The 14,108-nt window shown below is 38.6% G+C and overlaps 1 protein-coding gene across 6 annotated transcripts in view; it reads right to left on the bottom strand.

The window, feature by feature from the left end:
• The window catches only part of CHD2 (chromodomain helicase DNA binding protein 2), a 130,003-nt gene that overhangs the window by 50,558 nt on the left and 65,337 nt on the right, over positions 1–14,108 (bottom strand). For all 6 annotated transcript variants that reach the window (XM_028851326.2, XM_077940421.1, XM_028851327.2 and 3 more), the window contains 5 exons: positions 10,769–10,957; positions 6,116–6,278; positions 5,629–5,781; positions 3,450–3,521; positions 74–223 (listed from right to left, as the gene is read on the bottom strand). In XM_028851326.2, the coding sequence (XP_028707159.1) occupies positions 74–223; positions 3,450–3,521; positions 5,629–5,781; positions 6,116–6,278; positions 10,769–10,957 (727 nt within the window). The remainder of the gene's footprint in view (positions 1–73; positions 224–3,449; positions 3,522–5,628; positions 5,782–6,115; positions 6,279–10,768; positions 10,958–14,108) is intronic.

Genomic DNA, 14,108 nt, shown 5'->3' with positions numbered 1-14,108 from the left:
CGTCCTGAAAGGGCTGAACAAGCCCCCTGGCCCCCCACTCTAAAGCAATTTCCAGAAGTCTCTTTATACTGACCTGCTTCTTCTGACCAATTCTATGCGCTCGGGCTTGTGCCTGCAAGTCATTCTGGGGGTTCCAGTCAGAGTCAAAGATGACGACTGTGTCCGCTGAAGCCAAATTGATTCCCAGGCCACCAGCCCTTGTCGAGAGCAGGAAACAGAAGTCCTGTACACAATGCAATATACTACTTTATGCAGTGGCCTTCTCAGAAACAGTTTCACAGTCCAATAAGCCCTTATACCTGGAAACCCCTGCAGGTGTGAAGAAAAGTGAGATATGATGGACAAACTTTATGGAGGCTAAAAGAATGTCAGGGACTTGATGGTAGAATGAATTTTCATTTGATTAAGAGGCAAAGTCAGTGCCATGAACAGGAGTAAAGTAGAATCTAATAAGGCAATGGGAGCGAGAGAATTAGTGTTACCTCCCGGCTACAACTAATATACAAGAAGTTAACAGCAACAATAATAAAAACAGACAAACAATTATCATGGAGATCTTTAACTCCAGGAAGTCACCTGTACAATTATTTTTAGGGAAAAGGTAGATTATGCCATGTAAGTCAGTTAGTATAAACAGAGATAATTTATTATATAACTATTTATGTTTGTTAGGCTGGTGAGAAATATAGAAACACCGCACTAAATAGATCACATATGGGAAGTGCTGAGAAGCACAAGATCCTCAATTACCATAAAACATGCCAAAATTATAAAAAAATCAAAACAGGTTTGGCTAGAGAGCGATGTGTGGAACCCCCCAGTAATGACAGTAGAGACTGGGCAGGCATAGCACACCTGCCTGCCTCTGAGTGCTCAGAAAATATGGGGGCAGGAGAAAAAGAATAAAACATATAAGCCGGGGGGAAAAGGTGAAATATTTCTATTTTCAGGGAATTTAATCATATACGTCAAAAGATGCCTTTGTGGCAGAGAAGTAGCACTGAAAAACTGGTAGTCCTGAGTTCTGTCTTGATAAATGGTTATAGTTAGCATACACATAGAGATGCAATGAAAAGGTCTCCATGTTTTAATAGTCACATTCAACAACACTATGCCATAGAAATAAAAATGGAGACAACTGCCTCAAAAGATTTTTAAACAATTCCAATAAAGAAGTGATCAAAAGGTGTGTCTAGGCACATAATCTGTGATTCTTAGGAGAAATATTAAGCACTACCACATTCCAAAGAGAAGCCTAAACATAAACAGTGGACAGTTTAAGATGAGATATCTAAAACAGATGAAATCTGGAGTTAAAATGATCATATCAACCAACAATCTGCTATATCACTCTTTAGCAAGGATAATGTGGATTATAATATGTTGTTTGCATCTATGATCAAGTCAACAAAGGTTAAAAAATTATAAAACTCAATGCCACTAAGGGTAAGGTGGTTAAATAAATAAATGGTACAAGCATAAGAAAATTTAGAAATGTAAAAAAAAAAAATTTTTTTTTGAGACAGGGTCTCATTCTGTCACCCAGGTTGGAGTGCAGTGGGGCAATCCTAGCTCACTGCAGCCTCAAACTCCTGGTCTCAAGGGATCCTCCTGCCTCAGTCTCCTGAATAGCTAGAACTACAAGCACACAACACCATGCACGGCTCATTTTTCATTTTTTGTAGAGACAGGGTCTTGCTATGGGCCTAGAAATTAAGTTTTGTAAAATCTTTAATAACATGGGGACTTTTTTTTTTTTTTGGTAGAGACAGGTCTATCTTGACCAGGCTGGTCTCAAACTCCTGGTCTCAAGTGATCCTCCCCCATCTTGGCCTCCCAAAGTGCTAAGATTACAGGTGTGAGCCACCATGCACCTAGCCGCAAAGTATAATTTTGAAGGGAACAAAACTATATGCAACATGATCCGAATTAGGTAAACATATAAATGGTTCCATTTAGTAGGAAGGGAAATATACCCCCCAAAGACGTGAACAGCAAATTGTGTCTAGAATGAGGGTTTTTGTACAATTATTTTTTTCTTTGTACTCTTTACCATCTTCCCAATATTCTAAGTAAGCATATAATATTTGCCCCATTTAGTTTTTTAAAGGAATTTTTTAAATACTGCAGAAATGGTAGAGAACTTGTGTTCTATACAGCCATTATAGTGAGTGGGAATCAACTGAGAGCTATGCAAAAAGCAACTTTTTTCCCCCTGAGACAGGGAAATATGAAACATTCAACTCATACTATTTTTTAACCTAAGAGTGGAGAACACAAAATCAATTTCAGCCAACACTGTATGATAAAAATAGCAGACACTTAGAGCGCTTACTATGCGCTGGGCAATGTGATCGGTGCTTTATGTTGATTACTAAATTTAATTCTCACAGCAATATTATGAAGTGGGGTATCAAAATCATCGTGATTTTACACTTGAGGAAACAAGGAGCAAGGAAAGGAGGAATGGGAATTAGTTGATGACCGATGTCTTTAAATTATTCCATTCCTCTTATCCTTAATGAATCAGAGCCTTGGCTCTGAATAGATTAATGCCCAAAGCCCCTCAAGAAATGTTTAGACTACAGAAGTAGCCAGAATACTAGTCTAACTAGGATTTCTATACTCTAAAGGCAGACAGCAGAGCATTCTGAAGTAACAGGAACAGGCATCAAGAGTTTTCAAAGCCCTTCAGAAAGCTAAGTCTGTTCTATCTATTTAAAAAAAAAAAAAACAGTGGCTCAGGCTCCAGAAATTATTATTCTCTATGAAACACTTCTACTTCAAGTTGTCTCCACTGCTTCTTTTATCTCTACACATTATTACAGTTTTATTTACACCAGAACTCTTCTCTTCCACTTCTCTCAAATCCCATGGCATCTGATGATTTGATATGCACAAACTACAATGTTGTCATACCTTCTATTTCATTCTAAGTAGCTCTTCTATATGTGCCCCCCAAACAAAATACTTCATAATGCCAAATCCAAGCTCGACACTGATTGTAAAATGTTGCTGTTAGCAAGAGCAAGAACATTAAGCCACACTATATTACAAGTCCAACAAATTCGAGATATGGCAAATATATTTTTCAGGACTTAGTCACCAAAAGAGTACAGAGATCAGAACCTTCTAATATTAATTCTATTGCCCAACCCTCCCCTACTCCTGCCTTACTGCTCTTCCAGGCCCAAGGATTTGGTATCTAGAAGCTACCAGGAGAACCACTCTGTTGTCAACCCAGAATAGGGGAGATAAATAAGCACATAGTTATTTTTCTGGAGTGACAACAAAATACCATATTTTATATGAGAGATTTCTTATTTTCTTCTCAAGGCAAAAGAATTGCACTATAAATTGTTTCTAAAACAGAATACATTAAGCTAGACAGACTTTCTCCTTGATGCAGAGCCCAAGTTGCTCAAATAACAAAGCCATGCATAGTATACCTCAGACCCATCTGCATTGAAGTGGTCCAGTGCCTGTTTTCGGATTTCTCCCTTGATGGAACCATCCAGACGCTGTAAAAATAAACCACAAGAAAACTGTAAGATAGGAAGATCAGCTACACTCAGAATAGAACAGCAGACTTGGAACCTTTATCACCTGAACACCCACTGAGTAAAAATAACTGGAACGCACTGGCAAAGCGCTATGAAGAAGCTGTGCTTAAGAAGCACACCCTACTTGACCTGAGCTCTCTAGTTACAGACTCAAGGTTACAAGCTTCTGATTCAAAGGGCTGTCTAGGTTTAGCCAAGGATCAGAAGGGCTGCCAGGACCTAAAAGAAAAAAGATGAAAACCCAACCTGTGCTTGAAGGCTGGGTTTACTTCTGTTTCTGTAGAAACTACGGAGATTAGGAAATAGGACCACTGGTCACTCAATAATAAGCTCCTGGAGAAAAATGATGCTTCTTAGCTAATGTGGCCAAAACTATCACTTAAAGTGTCATGCAAACAAAAAAATTACTTATGTAATAATTTTGTTTGAAAAACATTTTGCTGAATCATTGAAAATGCTATAATTGATCATACATCCCAGCTCTGCCAAAAATTACACTCTGAAATCATAGGAAAGTGTCCAAGCAGCTAAACTACACGTGAATTCAGGAGAGCCCCTGGCATTTATTAGCATACATAATTCCTTTATTAGAACATATGTCAGTTCTACATGCAAAACAATGTAACCATAGAGAAACCATTAACACGTAAAATACTAAATAATTATCACCTATATGCTGTACATTTTATAAAGCATTTCTCACTCTTTAAAATCATTTTCACATTTCATTCCCTCACAACCACCACTTGAGATGAACAAAATACTTCATTTTACAGAAGGCAAAACTAACCTGAAAGGTGACTTGGCTGGCAGCGGACTCTGTGGAAGGGCATACATCCCCAGAACTCTGCCCACCAGACCTAACTCAAGTCAACTCACAGGTGAGGAGCCCCTTACTTCTTTCTCACTGACTACTTACTCAGAGCCTTAAACCAAAGATATATTTAATGGGAGATTCAGAGCCTTTACTTGAAATCAGAAAACCTAATGCCCCCTTTTAATATACCCATTAGTAGAGGACATTAATTATCTAAAAGTCACTGACCAAGCTTATCTATTCCGTAGAAAGAAAAACGATGCATTCTTGATTTACTTGGTATCACAGGATTCGATTCACTGACAGAGATTGACTTTTTGCAATAGGCTGTTTCTTGATAACAACCACAGCCTTAAGCTATATTCTAAGACAGCAACTGAAAGACCATATAAGATATTATGGATATAACAATGCCTTTCAGGGTATTTTGAAAGACAATCTGATAGTCTTAAAGGTGGGCCTTCTTAGGAGATAATCACTGGCTCCAAGTTTCTACAATCCCAGCATAATTATGTGAGTTGGTAGAAGAGTTCATCCATTCAAAGTTTAAAAAAAATGTAATAAATCTTAAAATCTACGCACTATAAACATACGCCAAGAGACAAGGTAAATTGCATATATGTCTATATGTCTATAAACAGATCAGAGAATAAGTTTCTACTAGATTATATACACCTAGAAAAATGTCATTACGCGGAAGAAACTTTTTCCCTGTAGGAGATAACTGTGTGAAGATAATAACTCCAGTTAAAAAAACTCCACAGAAGAAAGAGGAAGCCATCATCACTTACGTCAGGGACTAGCAAAGTTTTAAGTACCAGTGTTCTATTATGTTCCCAGCCTCACAGCCAGGGTCAACTTTTGGGGTGAACATCTGATACTGCCCTCCTTCTAGGATTTGGGCTTCTGGAATTGAGCTCGCACTTATTTCCTCTCTACTTTTACCATACACATGTAATAAGATGCTATCTGACATCCTTTTTTTCCTTGCCCAATCTTTGTCTAATCCTCCCCGGCCACCTTCGAAAAAAGAATGGTCTCCTCATGACCACTTTCATATGGTAGCCTAAAGACATGAAAGTAAAAATTAAGACACTCCTGGAATCTTAACCTTAATTTTTTTGAAACAAGAAAACTCTTACTTCCTACTTTAACACGCAAAGTATACAATCCAATGTAGGAAGGTTGGGGAGGGGAGGCGGGGAGAGAGATTGATTCCCCCCACCGCAATTACTGAAATCACCTTACCTGGAAAGGATAATGTTTAATAGTTAGGTATTCAGCCAGGATATCCAACATTCTCACCATCTGAGAGAAGATAAGCACTCGATTCCCCCTTTCTCGAAGTCTTGTCAACAGTTTATCTAATAAAATCAGCTTCCCACTGCTCCTTATGAGGGACTAAAGATTTAAAAGACATTCCAATAATTACATTGAAACACAAATTTTAATCTTCCCTAATCTCTAAAAATCCATATTTTAAAAATCATCTTAAAGCTTTCTGAAGCCCTTAGCAACCTGGCTGACCAGCAATTCCCGAAATGTTCTTTTTCCCAATATCTGGGATATCATACTTCCCAAATCATTCTTAGTTACCTAACTTTTTTCTCCAGTTTTTAAAGCTTCCTTTGATGCTCCCTCTTAGGTCACCAAGCAGGAAACAGAGCATTCTGATGAAAAGCACCTAGAGAAACTAAGTGTTTTTTTGAGAAAGTAATTATGAGGAACTACGTACCAAAAGAATCTCCTGTCCATTTTCCCTTTCATTTTCTTCAGGGGGTTTAATCAGATAGCAGTGGTTGCAACATTTTTTCAGTTCCATCACAATATTAAGAAAACCAGACGTGCTGCCTCTTGTTCCTTTGGCAAGAGCCTTGTAATTCCTGGTCAGAATCCACCTGCAAATTAATATGATAATGATACTACTAGATACAAAAAAAACCAGAAAGTTGTAGGTACCAGAAGAGTATAAGAAAAAGTAGTAGTATTGTGGGGAAAAGAAGAGGCCTAAAAAGGTTTAAGAAGCAAAGAAGAATATTTCCTTTTGTATCTTCTGCCATCTAATCATAATCTTTCACATCTCCAGTCAAAATTAGGAATGTTAAAGATTCTGCTGGATATTTCAACCTCACTGAACACAGGAATATTAGAAGAAAACAACTCTATATACACACAACACACACATGTGCTTTACACATATATAGACACACACACACATTTCACATATTTACACATACTTTATACATATTTAAGTGTGTGTGTGTACACAAAGGCTGAGAATCCTAAATGTGAAAATCTAAAATGTTCCAAAATGGCACTCAATACTTCTGAGTGCCAGTATGACACTCAAAGGAAATTCTCATTAGAGCATTTTACAGTTCTGATTTCCAGATTTGGAATGCTCAACTAGTAAGTATAAAGCAAATATTCCAAAATCTGAAATACTTCTGGTCCCCAAGCATTTCTGATAAGAGACTCAACCTGTGTGTGCATGTGTGAATGGAAAATGACTGTCACTGAAGCACTCTTCACTGAAATATAAAACTTGGAAATAAGCTAACATTATGAGGTTAAATAAATTAAAATATACCATAAAATAGAGGCTATATGTCCATTTTAACATTGTAAAAAAGTATTTTATCTGACAAAATATTTATCAGTATGTTTTCTACCCAAATTTGGAGGAGAAATACAGATATATTCATGTATAACCATGTATAATCCTTAACCATAAACTCCAAAATATTAAAAGTACTTTTTTTCCTGAGTGGTGCAATTTCTTTATCCTTCTCTTAGAAATCACACTTTAGGAATCTATCTCAAGGTCTTCACTGCAGAACTATTTATAAAAGTGGGTAAAACAATCTAAATGCCTACCACAAGGAAACTGGTTGAATAAACCACATTGTATATCCTCAATGGAATACTATGCACTGTAAAGGCCTATCTCTACAAGCTACTATGGGGTGCTCTTCAGCATGCATCATTAGGGAAAAAAGGCAGAGAAACGTGTATATGGTATGCTACCACTTATCTAAGAGAAAGAAGGATATTCAAAGTTAAAATGCATTAACAATTAAAAGTTAACGGAAGGATAAGCGTTAAAATGTTAAAAAATAATAATTACAGACCAGGTGCAGTGGCTCACAGCTGTAATCCCAGCACTTTGGGAGGCCGAGGGGGGCAGATCACCTGAGGTTGGGAGTTCGAGACTAGCCTGACCAACATGATGAAGCCCCATCTCTACTAAAAATACAAAATTAGCTGGGCGTAGTGGTGCATGCCTGTAATCCCAACTACTCAGGAGGCTGAGGCAGGAAAATCGCTTGAACCTGGGAGGCAGAGGTTGAGGTAAGCTGAGATCGAGCAATTGTACTCTAGCCTGGGCAACAAGAGCGAAACTCTATCTCAAAAAATAGTAATAATAGGCCGGGCGCGGTGGCTCAAGCCTGTAATCCCAGCACTTTGGGAGGCCGAGACGGGCGGATCACAAGGTCAGGAGATCGAGACCATCCTGGCTAACACGGCGAAATCCCGTCTCTACTAAAAACACAAAAAATTAGCCGGGCGAGGTGGCGGCGCCTGTGGTCCCAGCTACTCGGGAGGCTGAGGCAGGAGAATTGCGGGAACCCAGGAGGCGGAGCTTGCAGTGAGCTGAGATCTGGCCACTGCACTCCAGCCTGGGCGACAGAGCGAGACTCCGTCTCAAAAAAAAAAAAAAAAAAAAAAGTAATAATAATTACCTGTGGGGAAAGACGGACGAGAACGGAGGGAAGAGGGAATGAAGCTACATTTCTTTGAACATACCAGGCTTTGTAGCTTTGCCTTTGGAAATCTACAAATATTATAAATAATTTAAAAACAAAATTAAAGCAATCCCTAAAAATAAAAACTACAATGAAATAAATAAATCTATGTATCCATTAGTGGCCTAAACAGACAGAGGAAAAACTATCTTGAGTACTTTAAAACTCTCCCATTTCTTGTGGTATATAACCTTAAAAAGCAAAAAAAATAAGTAAAAACAAAACCTGTAAAAAGAAAATCCTGTTGCAGTGAGCTGAACTCACGCCACTACACTCCAGCCTGGGTGACAGAGTAAGACTCCGTCTCAAAACAAGAAAGAAAATCTTAACCTGTTTCTACTATTCTTATTATTGGTGGTATTATTAGCTTTGTTGTATGTATAGAATGAATTAGCTAGGTGAGGTTGGGAAGTGAGATTTTTAGTATAGCATGATATCAGTAAGATCAAATAAAATATCTGTGGTACTGTTCATCATGTATTTTTACCATTAAAAACAAATTTCCCAATTCTGTCCACTGAAAAGTATCTGTCAATAATGTTTGCTGCAGTTGCAAAGAGCACCTAGGGCCCAGTATGTGGTCTCCAAATACCATTTCCTCATCTTTGCCATAGTCCATAAACCACCAGAAAGAGACCAGTCTTCTGAGGCTCCTTCAGACTCAACAGCCTTGGACTCCAGGGTACTGCGGAACCCGACAGTCTATGAAGTTACACCTAGAAGCAAGGTTTGGTGGCGACGGGCGCTGCTCTACAGTGAAAAGTGCAGAAGGGCCTATGCCTGTGGACAGGGATTGCAGGGAATGCTGGTGGCCCTGAAGTAACTCTGCTCACTTTCTTTGGCTCTCTAGTGCTTTCCGCAATCTTGCATGTTGTGCAGCCTGAAGGCAAGAGTATTAGCCAGGACTCTTAAACTGCAAGTGATAAAAACTCAACTAAATCAGTTTAAGCAAACTGGAAGTATCTAGAGTAGGCAGAAAAATCATATGATCAATCAACATCCAAAATAGCATCCACCAACTGACACATTCATGTTGTTACTCAGGTAACACTATTTCCCCTTTTACATTTTATAGTATTAAACTATTTTCAGAGGAAAAACAAAAACAAATATTTCCTAGTAAAAGAGTATGCAGAACTTCTTGGATATATGGCTGACTCTAGTTCTGGCGCAGGAAATGTACAAGACGAATGTGGAACACTTTATCATTCCAGATAGCAAAGAAACTATCAACTACTATTATGGTTATGTCAAAAGGACTCCAAAAACCAACTTGAATAAGTTCCCACTAGCTAAAAATGGGACTGTTAGAGCATGAATATGGATAATAACTGCAACAGAATTAACCATAAATAGGTGTAACTGATGAGTTCATAATTATATCAAAGTAAACCTCACTGGTCAAAACCTTTGAAGAAAAGTAAATCTTCTCCTCTGAAAATGGCGAAAATAAAAAAGAATCTTATCCTGCCTTTCCTATATGAACTGTTCCTCAGCTGACATGGGAAAGTTTCTTTTTATAGAAGTATTCCACCTAATAAACAAGTGAGTGATAAAATTTGAATATCACCCTTTTGTACTATCTAATGAATTAACAGATCTAGGCAATGCTCATCATTAGTCATTAACATCACAAAAAAAAGACATTTATCCTGTGAAAGAACATTCCTCTGCCTCTAAAGTCACACTGAATCTGAGTCTAATCAAGCCTTTACACTTACTTGTGAGTATACAAAAAACACAGTTCAAAGGAAAAGTGGTTTTAAAAAAAAAATTTTTTTAATAGAGATGAGGTGTCACTGTATTGCCCAGGTTGGTCTCAAACTCCTGGGCTCAAGCGATCCTCCTGCCTCAGCCTCCCAAAGTGCTGGGATTATAGGCATGAGCTACCACACCTCGCTGAAAATATTAAAGAATGCCATGGAGCTGCAATCAGCAAAATCCAGATTTTGAGAAAAATCCTCAAAACATAAATTCAGTTTCCTGACTCAAAAAATTTATAAGGCAAGGAAAAATAAATTAGTTAAAATATACTTAAGAGACATACCAACCAATCAAAATGCATGGAGCTTACATCAATCCCAAAACAAGCAAAATGGCACATGCACAAATGGATATATATATATATATATATATATATATGACAACCAGGAAAATGTAAACACTAGACATTACAACACTGTTAAGGAATTATTAAAATTTTTTAGACGTAACAACAGTATTGAAATTTTGCTTAATAACAACAAAACGTTGGGAGGCCGAGGTGGGCAGATCACCTGAGGTCGGGAGTTCAAGACCAGCCTGACCAACATGGAGAAATCCTGTCTCTACTAAAAATACAAAAAAAATCAGCTGGGCATGGTGGCACATCCCTGTAATCCCAGCTACTCGGGAGGCTGAGGCAGGAGAATCGCGAGACTCTGTCTCAAAAAAAATAAAAAATAAAAATAAAAATAAAAATAAAAAAAAATAAAAATAAAATATATATATATATATATATATATATATATATATATATCCTATCTAATAGTTTCATGGTACTGATCTCAATCCCTTTAGGCCTAACCCAAACAAGAACTTACTTATAATACTGTTTCTGAAGGGCTGACATCTCCACCCTGAGAATCTGTTCCACTTTAGCAGGAAGGGATTTCTCCACATCTTTTTTGACTCTCCGGAGAAGGAAAGGCTCTAGCACCTTATGAAGACTCTGGTAGCCATTCTCTCTCCCTTTCCCATGGTCTTCTTCAAAATCTTCCCAAAATTCAAACCTAGGGAAGAAATAGTATAGTGTTATTTAGCCACATTGAGGAAAAGAAGAATGGGGGAAAAAAAACTGAAAAAAATGAATCTTTCCCATAAGGAAAGACAAAATTATCAATCACTAGAGCTCTTAAATAGAAGGGAAAACAAAAAGGGGAAAAGCAAAATGAAATCAACTGCATCAGTCTACACTGGATAATACCACGTTTCCAATTCTCAGACTGAATTCAGAGTTTATAAAATATTTCAGTCTATCATGTAACCAACATCATCTAGAACTACCCAGTAACTACTCAAAGCACATGCTCTCTGGTAAGATGGAAGGTCAGACACAGCCGGTGCCAGTACTGCCAATGGACACAACAGCCTCAAGAGAGTCACCATCATTTCTGAACTCATAAGTAGTCATTTCTTTTTTTTTTTTTTTTTGAGAGAGTCTCGCTCTGTCACCCAGGCTGGAGTGCCGTGGCGCAATCTCGGCTCACTGCAACCTCCACCTCCCGCCTCAGCCTCCTGAGTAGCTGGGATTACAGGTGTCACCACCACACCTGACTAATTTTTGTATTTTTAGTAGAGACAGGGTTTCACCATGCTGGCCAGGCTGGTTTCGAAATCCTGACCTCAAGTGGTCCGCCCGCCTCGGCCTCCCAAAGTGCTAGGATTACAGGTGTGAGCCACCATATCCAGCCATACATTTTATCAGGTATTGTGAAGTGAAACAAAATCAGCCTTAGTAACACCTGGTATGGCCTAAAACAATCATCTACAGGAAAGCAGATAACATGATCTTTTGGGGTAGAGATTTAAAGTTGTCATTAAAGCCTACAGCCTGATAAACCTAAGGTAAACTGTATTTTCTCACACTGCTATGCTACTAAGCAAATACTCCGAGAACACAAAATAGGTGAGGAATTAAAACCGATAATTTAAAATGCACAATGAAAACTGAACTATCTCTGGCCGGGCGCAGTGGCTCACAGCTGTAATCCCAGCTCTTTAGGAGGCTGAGGCATGCGGATCACCTGAGGTCAGGAGTTCGAGACCAGCCTGGCCAACATGGTGAAACCCCATCTCTACTAAAAATACAAAAATTAGCTGGGCATGGTGGTGAGTGCCTGTAATCCCAGCTACTTGGGAGGCTGAAGCAGGAGAATCACTGGAACCAAGGAGACGAAGGTTGCAGTGAGCCAAGATCATGTCATTGCACTCCAGCCTGGGTGACAGTGAGACTGTCTCAAAAAAAAAAAAAAAAAAAAAGGAAAGAAAGAAAACCAAACTATCTCAATGCTGGAGATGATACCTCACACACTAAATGTGTGAAGTGACTGGAAATCAGTAGAAGTAGAAATATCACTATATCAGGCTGTTTTCTGAATACCTGAGAGAATTTCAATAAGCTAGTTTACCTAACACGTTATAATAAATTAAAACTTTACTAATCTAAAAAATTAAATGTAAAGTTTATTTCCAAGATTTACTTCCTCTCTGTTTTAGGCAACCAATATTTTCACCTGCCTACAGTACTCTTATTATATTAAGGGAGTTAATGAGACACTAGTTCTTTTTTTTTTTTTTTGAGACAGAGTCTCGCTCTGCCGCCCAGGCTGGAGTGCAGTGGCGTGATCTTGGCTCACTGCAAGCTCCGCCTCCCGGGTTCACGCCATTCTCCTGCCTCAGCCTCCCGAGTAGCTGGGACTACAGGCACCCGCCACCTCGCCCGGCTAGTTTTTTTGTATTTTTTAGTAGAGACGGGGTTTCACTGTGTCAGCCAGTATGGTCTCGATCTCCTGACCTCGTGATCCGCCCGTCTCGGCCTCCCAAAGTGCTGGGATTACAGGCTTGAGCCACCGCGCCCGGCCGACACTAGTTCTTGACCTACAAATACTGAGGAGACATAAGTATCATTTATTTATTAATTGTCTATGGCTGTTTTTCCTCTAAACAGAGAGATGAGTGGCTAACAATGATTGTATGGGCTATGAACCAAAAATATTTACCATCAGATTCTTAATTTTTTTGTTTGTTTGTTTTAGAAAGAGTCTCACTCTTGTTGCCCAGGCTGGAGTGCAGTGGTGCGATCTCGGCTCACTGCAAGCTCCGCCTCCTGGGTTGACGCCATTCTCCTGCCTCAGCCTCCCAAGCAGCTGGGAGTATAGGCGTCCGCCACCATGCCTGGCTAATTTTTTGTAATTTTAGTAGAGACAGGCTTTCACTGTGTTAGCCAGGATGGTCTCAATCTCCTGACCTCATGATCTGCCTGCCTCAGCCTCCCAAAGTGCTGGGATTACAGGCGTGAGCCACCGTGCCCAGCCTACTATCAGATTCTTTAGAAAAAATCTGCTGCCCTGAAAACAATGAATAATTTATAATATTAGATATAGAAAAGGTATAAGGTCATAGTGGAGATGTATAAAGACACCATGTTACATCTAAAGGTTCCTATTTTGGATATATTCCTGCTATCAATTTCTGTATTTAATATTTGTCTCTCATAGAACTAGAAAATATTCTGATCTTTATAACTTTCCAGAACATGGAATTTTAGAAAAATAGGTTACTTTAGTGAGGACCAACAAAGAAGGAAATTAAACCAAAGCAGTGAAAATGGTATGCTAAAAGTCACACAGTAAATATGTAAAAGGAAAAGTGCAAAAAAAATTAAGAGATTGGCCTAGACCACAGAAACAAAAATTTAAAAAATCATCCCAACACTAAAACACACAATCTCTGAAATACATGCTATCAAACTGAATTGTTTTGTGGGGTAAGTCTGAAGCATATATTTGCATATGATGGTCTTTATAAGCCGAATTTTTCAATCTTGTCATATCTTTTTCTACCCTTAATACCAAGTTCCATGCTTTGCAAACAGTATGTACAAAACAAAGCTACTGATTGATAAGTATTCACAATATGGTTAGTCATCATGTTACTCCCTGTCAGAGCCACCCTGCATGAAAGGCACTTAGACTCTATACTAAGGAAACAGAATTTCAGTTGGTTAAAAAGAGGACTAACTTTTGGATTTTGAAACAAAAGCCTGTAACATTTGAGTGGGGAAGTTCAAAAGCTATTTGACTAAACCTAATTCTCTCCTTTACAATAGTTTTTCTTCAGTGGATCCTTTCTTCAAAAGCTCTGTAGAGTCCTAAGGTACCT

The sequence above is a fragment of the Macaca mulatta genome, chromosome 7 (genome assembly GCF_049350105.2).
Source record: "Macaca mulatta isolate MMU2019108-1 chromosome 7, T2T-MMU8v2.0, whole genome shotgun sequence".
NCBI lineage: Eukaryota > Metazoa > Chordata > Mammalia > Primates > Cercopithecidae > Macaca > Macaca mulatta.
Note: the sequence above shows the minus strand (reverse complement) of the source record. Positions and strands in the feature narration are given on the sequence as shown.